This window comes from Haemaphysalis longicornis, unplaced genomic scaffold (genome assembly GCF_048455015.1).
Source record: "Haemaphysalis longicornis isolate Haplotype H1 unplaced genomic scaffold, Haemaphysalis longicornis Haplotype H1 scaffold_1, whole genome shotgun sequence".
NCBI classification, from domain to species: Eukaryota; Metazoa; Arthropoda; class Arachnida; order Ixodida; family Ixodidae; genus Haemaphysalis; species Haemaphysalis longicornis.
In genome coordinates this window covers 117,957,179-117,973,658 of record NW_027526203.1, presented here as the reverse complement: position 1 = coordinate 117,973,658, position 16,480 = coordinate 117,957,179, and the positions used below count along the sequence as shown (strand labels likewise).

Genomic DNA, 16,480 nt, shown 5'->3' with positions numbered 1-16,480 from the left:
ACCACGTACCCCAAGAGAGGCGTCCAGATCTTGAAAAGTCAAGTCCGGATGACATTAAGCACATAACAGTGCTCTAAAGATTCCGTGACCAAAACATGAGAGAGAGAGGGGGGGATAGAGAGAGAAAGAGGGGGAGAGAGAAAGAGAGAGAGAGAGGGAGAGAGAGGGGAGAAGAGAGAGAAAGAGGGAGAGAAAGCTCTTTATTATAACAAAGCAGAGAGGTCGGCTGGCATGTATTCGTCTACATGATACCCTGCGGGGATGGGGCGAAGGAAATAAAGGCTTTAAAGGAAGCAGGGCGAAAGAGAGGGCAATAAAGGAAGCGGAAGCGGCAATAAAGGTAACATACTGTTTTCCGGGGGTTACGTAAACGTCTAGGTGTTGTCACAGGATGATGGTATATAGTTCTTTATTGTCATTGCGACGCCGATGTCGTGTAAATAATCAAACATTGCAACACACACTTTTCGCTGGGATGAGGGAATGGCCAGGGTTCAAGAAGAGATTTCAGTGATATAGGTCGGTTGTTGAGGCACGCGATCTCCTTGGCGAGGTGGTTCTTCTCCTGGCTGTAGGCTGGACACTTTGGCAACATGTGTTCTACACTTTCTCGCAAGACACAGTTATCACAATAGGGATGTGTGGTTTGACCGAGACGATGTCGGCAGGAGTACATCAGTGCTTCGTTGAGGCACAGCCGATTGTAAATCATCTCTAGTCGACGTGAGATCCACTCTGGAAGCCTTATTCTCAGGTTTGAGCCTATATAGTACAGGAAGGGGTGATGAGTTTCAGGGAAAGACCGGAGATGGTTTCGTTTCTTTAAGACAAGCTGCTTCGCTAGCGCTGCAGCCTAGTGCTTTTTAAAGAAAATTTTCCTTACATTTCGCAGAACTACGAGCAACCTCATCTGCTTTCTCGTTGCCAAGAATGCCACATTGTGCAGGAGTTCATTATAAGGTCACGATTCCTGCCGACTTAGGCTTAATGATGCAGGTAGGTGACATCGCTGGATGGATGCTCGTGAAATCTGAAGCAACTGACGCGCCGTATGGTTTGCAGCGCTTTCTTCGAATCCGTGAATATAGCCCATTCTGGTGGTGGTTGGCGAAGAACTCAGCTGAGGGCTTGCTTAACTGCATGAAGCTCGGCAGACGTGGCGGAAGTTGCCCGTTCGAGGCGGTAGAACAGCGCTTGGTCGGTTCACGAAACGTAGACGCCAGATGAACTGCTGTAAGGTGTAGATGAACCGTCAGTAAAAATGTGGGCTATATGTGAATAACGGCCTCTATGTGGGCAAGCGCGAGTTGAAGATTACAAAGTTGAGGTAGAGCTTTCTTTCAGTTGACAACACGTATGTTAAGTTCTATACGCATGGGTCAGAGAGTCCATGGGGGGGGGGGGGGGGGTCAGACGGCATGGTTTTTAGTGCTTGGGATGGTACAGCTACATTTGATTCATTGATTTTAGGGTTTAACGCGTCGACGCTACGCAGGCGATAATGCGTGCCGTAGTTGAGGGCTCCGGATTAATTTTGCCCACCTTGGGATGAATAACGCGCGCTGAAATCTCGAACACACGGGCGTTTTTGCTTTTCGCCTCTATCAGAAAAGCGACCACCGCGGCGGGAATCGAACCTGTGACCTCGTTCTCAGCAGCACAATGCCTCAGCCACTGAGCCGCCGAGGCGGGTGGATGGTACAGATAGATCAATAAAGATTATAATTTCTGCGAATCTAGAACTTTTGTGGTGCTGTACAATACGGGTCAAAAGATTCGTTTTTGTGTGCAATCGGTAGCTCAGATATATTCAGAATACCTCCTGCATCTTGTGGGGAGCGCTTCGGCGCCCCTCGCCGCGAGCTCTCTCCTCGGGCCCTCTCCGCCGCCGGACGCCCACCGGCCGCGCATGGCCTCCGAGATCCTCCCGGGCACGCTTTGCTGGGCTGCGGGACCTGGGGACGTCGGCGCCCGAGAGATGGCGCTGGCGGACACGGGGCAGCGGGCGGCGAGGTCAAAGAGCGGGCGGTGGTGAGGAGGAACCGCGCGCGGGGACTGGGGGTCGGGCGCGGAGTGTGGTGCTGGGGTGTGCGTGTGCATGCCCGGAGGGGCGACAGCGAGGTGATGTAAGTAAAGAGTTCTTTCACGCAACCGCAGTGTCCCTCATTCCTTAGCATGCCGTAGAGAGCAGGCCCACAATCTGAAGAATATCTAGGGCAAGCAGCCAGCCTCCGCGGGTGTAGCCCGAAAGAACCCATTCCCGTTTGACCTCTTCCCGTTTGAACCCATTCCCGAAACGCCCTTCCCGCTTGACCCGTCCCGTGTGCGCCCGTTCCCGACACGACCTTCCCGTTTGGGCGCTTCCTGTTTCAGCCCGTTCCCAAAACGCCCTTCCCGTTACAACCCGCTCCCAAAGCGCCCTTCTCATTTGAACCCGCATTGTTGCAACCCATTTGAATCTCTGAAAATATGCGTTACCGTCTTCGAAACTGTTCCCCAAAATGTGCTTAGAAGCAATGGGTCATGCACTAAAAACTTGTATGCACCAAATGTTCCGGAATCGACCGATATTTCTGGCCGATAAAAGTTTCCGAATGCCTTAGGCCGATACTGCCCTCTTGACACAAAATTTGTAGCGGCGAAAGTGTACTATACAGATACCCAATATCTTGAGTAATGCACGCATTGGATTTTTCTGCTGTTGGTGTTCGTAAGTGCGGCTGAAATTTATATATCAGCCGCTCTTATGCTCATTGTTTGGAGCGCAGCTTTGTCTTCGGGTTCGAGAGATCTATAGATCAAAGATCTCCGTAGGAGAGACTTTAAAAAAGGCAAAAACATGTGCAGAAATCAGAGAATTGGCTACTAATAACTTTCCTACGTGAGTAATGGGCAGATATTTTTATTTATTTACCGATACTTACCGATTTATTTTACTCCTGCATGAGCCCGATACCTGGTCAGGCTCATGCAGGCGTGAACATAAAAACACATCAGTATTGGTTGGCGTAGTTTAAAAACGCCCCATACAAATAAGTAAAAGACATAAATATGTAATAGACGCAAAGGGGTGCGAACAAAGATATGCATTCGTAATGTATTCCAATTTTAAAATACGATGATTCAACCAGAACACATATTTACATTACGTGGGGAAAGTTCTTCTAACGATACCGAGTTCACTGTTCGTTCAGTTAACTTATTCCAGTAAGAAATAGCACGAGGAAACAAAGAGAACTTTCGAATAGCAATTCAGCTGATTGGCTGCCTAATAGTCTTACTATGATGTCTTCTCGCTGAACGTCTGAAAGGCCCTTGGAGGTAGTATTCCCGCGACAATTTTAAGTTTCTGTAGTAAAGAAAATTTAGGCTAGAGACGACCCTGCGCTGCTTGAGTTTCTGAAGGTTTGCCCTATTACGCAAATCGAGTACGCTAGAGTGACGGGAATAAACAGAATCAATAAAACGCAAAGCTAAGTTTATAATTTTCGCCGCTTCTCTTGACTGCGATTTTTTATAGCCAGATGTGGCATATGTATCCAGATAAATAGGGTTACTTTATTTTTATACATCTTTTTATTTTTTATAGTTTCATCTGTTTCTTTTCGACATTGATGTACACTTGCGCTATTATAACGATTAAAGGTGTTAGTCCGCCAAATACGGTTTCTTTCAAAGTAAGGGTGTTTTTGCGATTTTTTATTTGTGCTTCCGCGGCGCTTTTCTGGGCTTTTTGATTTTCTCATTTTTTTGGTTTCTTAATTTAAAAGATTTCTTTGTTTATTATTAAAAGATTTGTTTATTAATTTGTTAATTGTTAATTTGTTTGTTAGGCTTTATTAATTTAAAAGATTTGTTAATTGGTATGAGAAACTGTAACCAAATGTCGTCGTCTCTAGATTCAAAAAGTGAAGCCCAGGTTTGAAAAGCAGTCAAGGACTCTGGATGTACTGAGCATGCTATCGCAGCGGCTGTGAACAAACGGAAATAAATTTAAAACAATAGGAAAACGTTTTTTATAACGTTTCATAAACTGGGTACGTTATTCCGGGAACGGGCTAAATAGGAAAATACGAAACGGGAAGGTTCTTTCGCCCCGGGTTGAAATGGGAAGGAACAAATGGGAACGGGTTCAAACGGGAACGGGCCAAGTGGGAAAGGGCGAAACGGGAAGGGCGTTTTGCGCCGGGTTGAAACGGGAGGGAACAAGCGGGAAGGGTGAAATGGGAATGGGTTCAAACGGGAACCTCCCGCCTCCGCAGCTGTACCGGTGCAGGAAGAGCCCCTAGGGAAGCCAAGGCAGTGTGCGCAGGCAATTATTTTTTGCCCCATCAAGCTGCTTTTCACTTGTGGAGGACAGCCGCTGCAAAACAGGCGGGATGTAACGCAGCAAGCCATCAACGTTAGCCTCGCAGAGCAGCCCCATCAATCGACAGTCACTGCCCCATTGACTCCCGGCACGGTACCCAATGCGAGTACGTTGTCTCTGACCCTCAGGGGCCCAGGAGAGGTTTCGATTCACAGTTATCTCAAGGTATCTTTGAGTGCGCACATAATGCAGGCAACGACCCCCAAGAATTAATGGTTCCGGAGCCATCCCCTTGCGGGTGAATGCCATGGCAACGCTTTTCTCAGGCGTGAGGCCTGAGAAGGTATTCATATATATTTTTAAAACCTTTCTGGAGCCTCTGTTCTGTATGTCGACGGGACCTTGCTATACTGAAAATGCAGATATAGTCGATGTAAAATTGTCGCGTTGATGCCAGGAAGAAGGACACGCTTTAGGTGGATTAGTGCAAGGTTGAAGAACAAAGAACTCAACACCGCACCTTCAGGCACTCCTTTCTCTATGTTGTTACGCGAAGTAAGGCTTTTTGGTGTGCTCATAAAAAGCTCTCGTAGTTCGAAGTAGCTGGATATCCATACATACAGCCTCCCACCAAGCCGAAGAACAGCAAGGGACTCTAGAATGGCTTTATGAGAGACCGAATGAAATTCCGACTTTATATCTAAAAAACCGCTGTTGGTATGTGTCTGTGGTGTAATCCTTCTTCTAGAGACGCTACAAGGGCAAGGATGTTGTCAATAGCAGACCGGTTTTCTCGAAACCCATTCATTTCTGGTGGATAAAGATTCCAACTAAATAAAGTCATTATTATTATTATTATTATTATTAACTTGTCACGTACCAGGTCACCCTTCTGAAGATCATTTTTTCCATAATTTTGCCGGCGCAGCTAAGTATAGCGATGGGGCGAAGAGCATCGTATCGTCTCGGCTGCTTACCAGGCTTTAGGATTGCTGTAATTTCGACTGTTGTCCATTCTGCAGGCACAGTACCTCGCACCCACGTTGAGCTATAGTACTCCAGAAGGCATAAGCGGGAATGATGAGACAGGTTGGAAATCGCCTGACATGTTAGGCCGTCGCAACCTGGAGAAGAAAGTTTCTTGACATTTGAGACTGCCGCATGGAGCTCGCGTATCGAAAATGGAACGTCCATGGCAGGTACTGAGGCTGGTGGCACTGCGCCAGAAACACGTTGAGAGGACCTTGATTCCCACAAAGACACTTGAAACAGATAAATCGTAGACAGGAGCCTACAATACCCTTCAGCCACGTTTTTTTTGTAAAATTTTCTTATGTAATGAGAGCGCTCTGAATGAACTGAGCTGCTGGTTGTCATTGCGCATGCCCTTTATGACCCGCCATATCCGAGAGAGAGGCTGGCGGACATCCAATTCAGTATAGAAGTCACACCACCTTTGGCGACGTAACTATTCTAAATAGCGTCTCACATGCATTTGAGCTTTGCGAGCATGCCTGAAATCCCCTAATTCTTCAGAACGGCGAACCTGCCGCTCAGCGCGCCTACGGGTAGCACGAAGCCTTTCCTATTCTGCATCAGTTTTGATAACGAGGCGCTCCCGCATGACTCTAGAGGACTCCTTGAGACAACGAGTCATGATTGCTATTAAGCCGTCGTCGGTAGTGGCGGTGGTTAGCTTGACGTCTACACGGTTTTTGTAAGCTTTCCAGTCGCTTTGCTGAATTTGGTTTCGTACTCAGACACATACACATCTTGCAACAATATTAAAATTGGGAAGTGATAGCTGCTTCTAATCTCAAGGCCAGTAAACCAAGTAAACCTTGGGATGAAGCTGTTCGAGACAAATGGAACATCGATGCAGCTGCTGACTGTGGCATTTTTTAGTTACGTAATGCTGCCGTCATTCAATGGTTCAATACCACGTTTTATGAGCACTTCAGCAAGCCTTGCTCCGCGATAATTTGTGTTGTACAAATTTTGTTATGTGCATTGAAGTCTCCGCAGATTATGTGCGAGTGATAACATTTTCAAGCCTGCAAACATAGAAAGCAGCTCCTGGTTCCAGGCAGGCGGTAATAAACGTAAACCGCTGAGTCCCGATCACACTAATGGCACACACATATTCCTCATTGTCATGAGGAGGAACGGGAACTGCTGCAGCCCGTATGTCTTTGCAAAAACCAATCAATCCCACTAACTCTGGTCAGGCGGCGCAAATGAAGAAAATAATTTTTGAGACGAAAGTTGTCGCGAACACGAGACTCAGCAATTACGATAAATGGGAATTGGCATGTCTGTACGAGTTGCCGCAAATCGGCAGGTGTTGAGCGTAAACCGCGCGCGTTCCATTGAAATATTGTGGAGTTCTTGAGATTGGCGTTTAAAGACACTCTTGGAGGGAGGGTTGCCAAGTTAGTCATCATTGTTGTAGCTGAAAACCATGCTGTGACGCCTTGACAGAAGATGATACCAGGAGCTCCAAAGCCAAGACCGTCTCGACTTCAGGAGACCTTTTAGAGTAGGAATTTCACATTTTTATAACAAGGTCACCAACAGAAACCTTCACAAGTGATTACAAACGAGAAAGTTTTGACATGATTAACAGCAAACTCGGTTCTTTTTTGAAGTTTTCGCGAATCATACAAAACCATCACAGTAAATGCCAACTGGCAGATATTAAAACGCACAATACTGAACCAAGAGAAGCAGTACATCCCAAGAATTCACTTAAAATAAGATTCCGATTCTCATTGGCTCAGCAAACGATTGACTCCTCCAAAATAAAAAACACGTTTATTGGATCGCCAATCAAAGCAATGAACCAGCACGGCGGGAAAAGTAGTTTTGTAAAAATTTTCTCGGCCAAACCAAAGATGCATATTCCTGAAAAATTCACTTACCTTTCGAGCGAGGATGAAACGTCTTAAGCCATTGGGCTGGAGAGCACGCGTTTCTTTCTTTACTTTCACAAAATATTACGGCCATAGTGAAACGCTAAATTGCGGTTATGAATTGTTTGCCCCCAAGAACGCTTAGTGCGGCGTGGAAAATTTTGACAAAGACTGTACGTATAACCTCTGTGCCAAGCAATATAATAAAGAACTACACAACACGTGTCTGCGTGGGCGTGTGTGTGTGTATGTGTTCGTGTTTTCGTGCGCGTGTGCATGTGCATGTGTCAGTAGGCCTTTGTTAAAACGGAGCTATAAATAAGAAAACACCGTATGGAGAGTGAAAACGAAAGTTTTAACCTATCCGTTTTGCGTCGTAGCTCCGAGAGTTTGTGTTGTACCATCAATTATTACGAGAGATCAGTCGAACTGTACTTCTTTTAAATGAAACCTGCTGCTTGTCCCAGCAGAAAATTTTGGAGTATTATTCATTATTATAAAAACGCCCCCAACAATCCTAGTTATATGCAAACTTAGGTAAAAATGCAGTTTTCTAAGCCAGTGTTTTATGTTCTGCTGGGACAGCTTTAAAGGGACACTGAAGTGATTTGTAAACATTGCACGATTACTTGAGCAAGTTGCAGTCTGAAGCCTCTAGGCCCTGTTTCGACCACTCTTGCGGCGTTTGCACGATAGTACTCAGTAGAAAAAACAATAAGAATGTATTGTCCGCCTCTCTGCATCCTCCTTGCCGATTTCCTATTACGTTTCGTATGACGTCAAAACAAGATGGCTTGCCTTGACTGCGGTACGACATGGCTCGCCGACGCTCCAACAGCAAGTGTCGGCCGAAGGTTTAGTCGGCTGGCCGCTGGGTCGACGGAATTCGTTCGCTCAGTTGAAAGTAAGCCAAGAAACGTTTGTGCCAGGAAGAATGTGCCTTTAGTTTCTTATTTTTTAGACTGTATCAAGCTCTAAGTCTAAGGCGCTTCACACAAGCCCACATGCGACGCTTCGATGACTGTTACGCTAGTAGAAAAATCTATAGGGCCAAGTGATGGCGGAAGAGACAGCGATGGTACTAAAGGTATGAAGAAATTAAAATCAATCGGAACTTTAATCGTACAGTGTAAAACCTAGGTGTGGGAGGCACTTGTTGCGGTGAGTGAACAATCACAACGGCAAGCAGCACGACCACACATTTCCGAATTGCTTTTCTGCCTAAGGAATGCAGTCGCTGGAGGTGAGATATTTGCGGGAATCGGGGGGACGCTTACTGCATGAGCTTTATCCAAGAAATGGTTATCTCGGCTGCTTGGAATGCTAAAATAAATAAAATTATATGTAATCATCCTATACAATATGTGATTTATATTTCGATTCCAGGCATGGCTGGCTAATGGCCGAATGGTCTAAAGGTGTAGCACCGTTCTTTTGCAATTGGCAAGTTTGAATCACCGATAGCACTTGCTTTTTTGTTTTTTAAGTTGAGTTATTTGTTGTTGAGCGACGTTTTTTTTATACTGAATTCAACATATTTGCGCTCCAACGTTCATTCCTCCTCGTTGCGAGTTCGCAGAACACGTGAAGACTGACACTGACGCGCTGGTGAGTTCTCGTGTTCAGTTGTGCCTGGCGCTTAACCTGCTCCCATGATGAAGTACCAACTAGCTCGCATCGACACATTAATTCAATTCGTTGCCGTAAGCACCGACTGCTTGCAGTTACAGTCCAGAATCGGCCGACCCTTGGCCTGCTTCGCTCACGCCTCTTAAAATATAGGCAATATAGGCACGAGCCAAGCCAGGTCCAAAGTTAGGGGTAAAGCGCATCGCATTTGAGCGCCCCCGCTGACGCGGAGGGCGTGCATCTACTGCGTATGCCTTGGCAGTGGTCGTTACGATTCCAAGTCGTGCTGGCAGGCTTATCTGATACATCTTACAGCTGACAACATCGCAGGAGCGCGGTATGCCGATTACTGAGATGTCTAGAATGCCTAGCCAACGATAACGGCGGATGAAAAGCATGTTGGGTCACATAACCGAAAGTGAAACTGTTTTAAATTCTAATCCTGGACATCGTATAAAGACCCTCCAATCACATCGCATGTTGTATGGACGTCAATGCTTTAGTTGGTGCGGCCGCCGCAGACCGCGAAAAGTAGTTTTTCTTCTTCTCAGGCTTGATGAAATAAATATCGCCTTATAAACCGGGTAAACGATAAAAACTGCGTTTATTTGAGCCAGTCAACGCAATGCAAGCAAAAACAGTAGCTTGACAAATTCACTTCAGTGTCCCTTTAGGTTTGTACCTTATAAACCCAAACAGGATCCCGTGACCGTTGCTTATATGTTTTCGGTATAGTTAGACCAACATAGCTTATTTTCTGCCTCCTATAAATATTTCTATGTCTTCATTTCGATAGTCTCGCCATAAATTTAATAAAAAAAGATTTGTTGTTTCATTTCCACAGAACAGCTTCGTTAACTTCGTAAATCACAATGTGTGCCACAGGCCAATACGTATGAACCTTTCATGTAGAGTTATTATTCCCCGAGATATGCAACCATCTTGCCAATTATGCAATCATCTTCAAATTATCGCATATGAACTCCATGAGGACAACTGGAATAACATCATTCGCGTACATGACAAGGTAAATGTAACTGGTAGCGAAGCTTCCATAGAAGCCCATGCGTTCAGAAAATGGCGGCTGTTAAGATGCTCATGGGGCTTAGCGCCATCTGTGTGAGGAGGGAACACTTCCGGCGGAACAAAAAATAAACAGGATGTGACGCAAGATCCGGTCAGAAAGTGACGTCATTTTGGTGGCATTAGCGGGAAAATTTGACTTCAAAATAGCCTTAGCAGGACTCTGATAGCTGAGGGCTCATGTCATTGCCATCTGACGCAAGTTGGCGAGCCCTTGGCGTGCGTGCTTCAAGTCAACGCCAGCTTATACTCGTGACTAGAGAAACGCACTTTAGCGTACTGTCGTATGATTCGCCTCGGTGTTTATAAAAGCATCTTGCATCTTCTCTGAACCTTTATTCTATATTCATGCCTTCCACTGCTGTATAAAAGCAATCAGTTGTTTATTTTGATTGCAGCGGGTGGCAAACGTACACCCCCCCCCCCCCTTCGACCGGAATTTCTTTTCTGCCTTGGGATACAGAGCCCAAAATGACACTTGGCCACTCTCCCCGGCCCCCCTTTTATATAAAAAACGTGCCCTCTCCGTACCCCGATACCAATTTCTACCAACGCCACTGCTAAGTTTAATTGCGTCGCACATACGCAGGTAGGCGTGCGTGCCTTAAGTATAGATCAAGGTTATATAATGCTTGCTCAGTTTGTGTACTTCTGCTCTAAGGGAAGAAATAACGCAAAGTCATGCTATAATCAAGACATTTGAATTTTATTCCAGGATGAACATAAAACAAATTTACCACACTGCACAAAATGAGCACGTATACAATAAGTACAAAATGTTCGTGGGCACTACATGCATTATGATTTTCCTTACGCGCCGAGAAATTTACTTTACCCGTAACACATAGCATTATGAGCAATGAAAGCGTAAACAGCAGAACTACTTCGAAACAAGAGAAAAGAACTAGGCACTGCATCTTGACGAAGAAAACCGGGCCGCAGGAATGCCGATTCACGAAAGTGCAGCGAGCACACTGCAGCTGTCCCGGCGTCTTATCAAGTAGACAAGGGTTTCTACAGAATTTCACTCAGCATTCACGCCTGCAATTTCCTGGTTGCATTATTAGGCAAGTGTCGCAACAGATAAGTAAAAAAAGTTCCCCGCATTTCCCCGAGAGGGAGAATGTGAAAGTGCGAATGCACGGTTGTCGGCCCGCTTGCGGCGCTTGCGCTCGGCACCCGCAGCCCACCGCCTCGCCGCCTTCTCTTCCATCTCTTCCATCGGGTTTGTAGTATGACGTGTACACCCCGCAGTTATCAAGCCGCTATAACGCCGCTGAGTCGCCAACGCAACGCCGCTGACGACGTAGTTTGAATGCGTTAAAGATATAAGGAGCGTTCCTAACACTGCAATCAGCGTGGCTTCCGTGGCTTAGTCGGTAGAGCGTCGTGCTGCGGCCGCAACGTCCTCGGATCAAAACCGGGCGCCGGATGCTGTTATTTTTTAAGAGCGAATGCTCTTTATAAGCGACCCCAAACCATCCACCGCCGGCGTCGGCGGCGGCGTCCGCAGTGCTCTTTAAAGAAAAAACAGCATCCGGCGCCAGGTTTCGATCCGAGGACTTTGCGGGCCGCAGCGCGACGCGCTACCGACCAAGCCACGGACGCGACGGTGATATCAGTGTTAGACGCGCCTTATATCTTTAACGCATTCAAACTACGTCGTCAGCGGCGTGCGTTGGCGACTCAGCGGCGTTATAGCGGCTTGATAACTGCGTGGTGTACACGTGATACTACAAACCCGATGGAAGAGATGGAAGAGAAGGCAGCGAGGCGGTGGGCTGCGGGGGCCGAGCGCAAGCGCCGCAAGCGGGCCGACAACCGTGCATTCGCACTTTCACATTCTCCCCCTCGGGGAAATGCGGGGGAATTTTATATAGTGTAGTGGCCTGGCTGGCGCGCCGAGAGAGGGTGTTGCGAGCTGGAGAGTAGGCGAGGGGGGAGAGGAGGCGCTACGCGAGCGCCCTCACGCGTCGGAAATCCGGCGCCGTTGCTAGGCTGCGGGCGGACGGACGGCGGCAGACGAAGTAGGCTCGACTATGAAGTGCATTCGCACTTAAAAGAGGAAGAATGGATCAATGCAAACGAAAGCGACGGCAGTATGTAAAAGCACATAGCAGGAAAGATCTGGCAGCAGCGCAGCACGGAGCAGCACAACTTAGTACTGCGATGGAAATAATGCTTGCGCATACAAGTTCGGGAAGCAACGAGCACTACAAGCGTTGTAATGCAATAGAGAAGACACTGAGATAGACAATTAAAGCGATTCGTTTAAATTCGAGTGGTACTACGCCGAGAAGTCCTAGAGTAATTGACACAACTTGCTCTGAGCCAGCCTGAGGTGAAATCAAGAGATAACTGTGACATAACAAAGCTTTAGACCCATTTTTTTCGAAGCACCACCCCGTTCCCTTACACAACCCCCGTGCACATATTAACAGTAAAATAGTTTCGCGTTACCTGTAGAAATGAGAGAAAAATGGTGCAGTAAAACGCCAGGTGTACGGGAGTTGCTGTTGCAACTTGTACAGCACATCGTTGCCGTAGTTCACCGTGCCTGCCGGGCACGGTACTACACGTGTTCACCGACGATACAACGCACCTCGCAACTCCACGCACAGCAAAAATTAAGTGCACACCAAATTAACAAGGAAAAACGAATGCAAATGCGCACCACCAAAACACGCAAGGGGCGTTTCCTAGCAGACGAACTTTAGGAGCGCCTTTCCGATCACTACAAGGACTGCATCACAAAGCAATGACATGTGCCATTCTTCAGAGGGCGCTACAAAAAAGGTTTTTGAGAATGAACGGCATTTTCATAAATTATTTATACACTGTGCCTAAATAAATGTGATTAAGAAATAAATATAATTCGTAAAATATAATTGTTGTTTTATTGTTGAACAAAACTTGGTTTTTTGCTACTAGTGTTTGTTCCCTCCTCACCTAGTCCCGCTTCAATCGCCACTCCCATAAGCCCCCATGCTGATGTCGCTGGCAATAGGTTCTGAACCGCTTTTTGCCCGAACCTTCGCTACCATTTATATTTACCTTGTACATGAGGCCTATAGTACAGAACCCGAGACGCTGCTTCGCGGAACACCTGGTTTAACAAGTAGTATCGCTCGCGGGTGCGTGGTGTTTGACAAGTGGTATTTATTTCAGTTATCAAGTAAATTTCGTGTAGCAAATTATTTAGGTTCCCAGAAAGTTTACCATGATGCACGAGTTGGAAACCCTTACTGGAACCTGGGAGTACGTCGAAAGTCTGCCATTCTGATACAAAACCAGGGGCAATTTCATGCACTGTGCGTGTGTGTGTGCGTGTGCGTGCGTCTGTGTGCGTGTGTGTGTGTGCGTGCGTGCGTGCGTGCGTGCGTGTGAGTGTGTATGGGCGTGTGTGTGTGTGTATGCGTGTGTGTGCGTGTGTGCGTGTGCGTGTGCGTGTGCGTGTGCGTGTGCGTGTGCGTGTGCGTGCGTGCGTGCAAAATCGGGCACCGACTCAGTAGTGTACTGCGAGACACTCTGCAGCTCTCTGCCGACACCGTTACAAAATATGCAAAATAAAGCCTACTATGCTCTCAGGAAACACCTGAGTTCTGGTAGTGAGGAAGTTGCAAACCCAACAAAAAAGCGGTGGCATCAATGCGATTATTGACCGCCAAACCACAGAACCTTGGTCATACCTCAACGTCTCTAGCCTCAACGTTCAACCGAAGGCAACAAACGACATCACTACTTGAAGCTGACCAACCAAGCAAACCAGGCCATATACATTGTCAGGCGCGATGCGAATTTTATCTTCTGGTATTGACAGTATTAACTCCAAGGTACTAAAACAAAGAACATCACGAGTATAATTTTTTCATGCATATTAATATAATATAGAGCTGAGTAATATCCAGCCCCCACATGCGTAATTGAAATGAATGCGTTTTGAGGAACGTTGATAAGAAACGTAAATCAATGAACAAGAATCGACGAACGATCCGCAATAAATATTTATAGGAGACCTGGTTTCAAAAAATGCGCGCAATTAAAATATCGCTATTTTTGATCGTATTTTCGATGTTCTTCTCCGCGCTTTTTTACTTCAGTCTTTGGTAATTGGAGCCCACTTTTTATTTGGTTGTCACTTTTGTAAGTTTGTTCTCTCTTTTTGGGGGGTTGTTCAAAACTCCGTTGGACCAACTGCCTCCATTTACGCTGTTATGACGCTTAAATCTGTGAGCTCCACCAATTATGCATTCGTTTTGCCTTAGCCAGCACGTATGCTTTCGTAGTACCTGTGAATTATATTATTCTAGGCACTGTACTATTGTCAAGTCTCCCTAGGTTTTTCACGCCAGGAGTGCCACATACGAGATGGTGGGGAGTGTAGGTGGGGGCCGAAGACGGTGAGGGAGAGAACTGAGTCACTAATGTATGGGACACTTTAAAATTCTGCTAGGCCAATCCTGAGCTTTCTCGACCGCAAAAAATTAAAACAATAAGCTTTAATCTTAAGTGTTACAAAAATATTTCACGAGACAGTAAGTAAGAAAGGTATTTTCTCTAGCTTTCCAGCATAAAACGTTTCAGCCTCACTCGGAACGTGAGCTTGTAGATTGAATATTTTGCGTCCAGCGCACTCACGGCTGTGCCTAGAAAATTTTCACAAGGACTGTAGCTCGCGCCCTGTGACAAAGAAACGAAAGCGAAGAAACAGGTGGAAGTACAATGTAGCAGTGAAGAACAAGAAGGGAAGCAGGCTTGAGTTCCCCTGAGATTTTTTTTCTTCTTTCTGTCAGTTTCTTTTTATATACCGTTTCAACTAAGTCTAACTTCTGCTCTACTGTTTCGTCATAACTAGCTCAATTCACTGAGTATACCAAGTTCGCCTTGGCCAATTCCTCTTAGTGGGTATGCGCCATTTTAATGACCAATCGTCATCTTTAGCAACCGCGTGAAGGGACGAAGCCGCCTACGTGCTGTGCCGTCATAGAGTCGCTCTTGTTCAAGGCGCCGTTTACTCCACAGCCTTTCGTCGGAATGTTGCCCCGCTTACCGCAACGGTCTTCCCGGAAGAACTGCCTGCGGCTGCGAGGTTTGCCTGTCGGGTCCCGCCATGATGCAGTCCTGGGCTTTATGGGCGATTTCCGGCATTCGGTCGCCCTGCAGGGTGTCCACATGGTCTACACACTTGAGGGACACCCAGCGGGCGAGGCGTTCGTCCAAATGGATTCGGAATACGCAGCCTTCCTGGCTGCCATGTACCTTCCCGGCCGCGTTATGACGGGGAGGAAGCCGAGGCGCATCCAGGTCTTCCAGTGCTCGGTCGACGACCTGAACAAGCTGGTCACGGAACCTGTGCCCGTGGCTCGCTTCGGCCAGCCGGGTTCCCCCTTCAGCGTCCACCATACCGAACCGCGTCCGATGCAGCCACCCGGAGCGGTCCCTGCTGTGTCTCCCGCGTGCATCCCGCCAGCCGCGTACTGGCCCTTCAACAGCCCCTTCCCCACTTCCTACCAGTCGAAAATGGCGGGCGCCACGAGGGTTTTCTTGCGCGGACTGCCCTACGAAGCCAGCGTGCGGGATATCCTGGCCTTCTTCCGCGACTTCCCGTACCTCACCGCCGACCGTGTCTACCTGCGGCGTAGAGCCGACGGTCGCCCAAGCGGCCAGGCCGTCGTGGCCTTCCCGACTCAAGCCGAGGCCGAGCGGGCCGTGAAGAAGAAGCACCTGCGCATGATGGGAGACCGCTACGTAGAGCTCTTCGTGGACTGAAGAGGAACTCGTGCGGGCCTGGCGGGCTGGCAGCACGCGGGACTGCTGTTGAGGTCCTTGCAACCCCTCAGACTCGTTCGGTTAGCCCTGCTTACTACCGTCGTGCCTGCATGTTTGCCAAATGCCTTTCAATGCATTCTCCCGTCTCTCGGTACAATACAAGCTGCGGGGTTGCCTCCTGTTTTACCCTCATTGTCTATATATATATTTTTATAATGCCCACCACCGTTTCCTCGGTAGTCTCAAAGTGCTTTTTCCTGCTTAGTCGAATAGGATTGCATAGGAGGGCAAGTATTGTCTCCCATATTTTATATGATTCACGCATCGGGCATTGACCGGTAGTCTATATAAAAATTTTAATATTTGTCCTAATCTGCCGTTATAGCTTGTATATTTTCTTAATTTCTGCAATTACAACCGTAGTTTCCGCATCCAGGGTAAACGTACACCACCTCAGGAGTTCAGTGCTGTTTGTAAAGCCCTCTTAGCGCGCGGTATTTTTTGGACTATCGTCATACTCCGTGCGGCAAAAGACTAGGCTGAACGAGTGCGGCCAATCAGAGATACAGAAGTACCGCGACAACGCAATTTACGGAGATACGTTGGGGCTGAAAGCTGGATTAGCGCTGTGGTTGTGTCGGTCGAAGGGCTTTTGAAAGAATTCTTCAGATATGCTCTCTATGGACATGCATCTAGGCTCGTTAGGGTTAGAAAGGGAAAGAGAAAAGATAACGCCGGGAACTATGCAGAGAAATTTTTACATAACTTAAAGGACAAA

The 16,480-nt window shown here is 47.1% G+C and overlaps 1 protein-coding gene across 1 annotated transcript; it reads left to right on the top strand.

Annotated features, from left to right (window-relative positions):
• The first annotated feature begins 14,967 nt into the window (after positions 1-14,967).
• LOC144147953 (epithelial splicing regulatory protein 2-like) lies at positions 14,968-15,702 on the top strand. Its single transcript, XM_077679606.1, has one exon. The coding sequence runs from the start codon at positions 14,968-14,970 to the stop codon at positions 15,700-15,702; it is 735 nt and encodes a 244-aa protein (XP_077535732.1).
• The last annotated feature ends 778 nt before the right edge of the window (positions 15,703-16,480 follow it).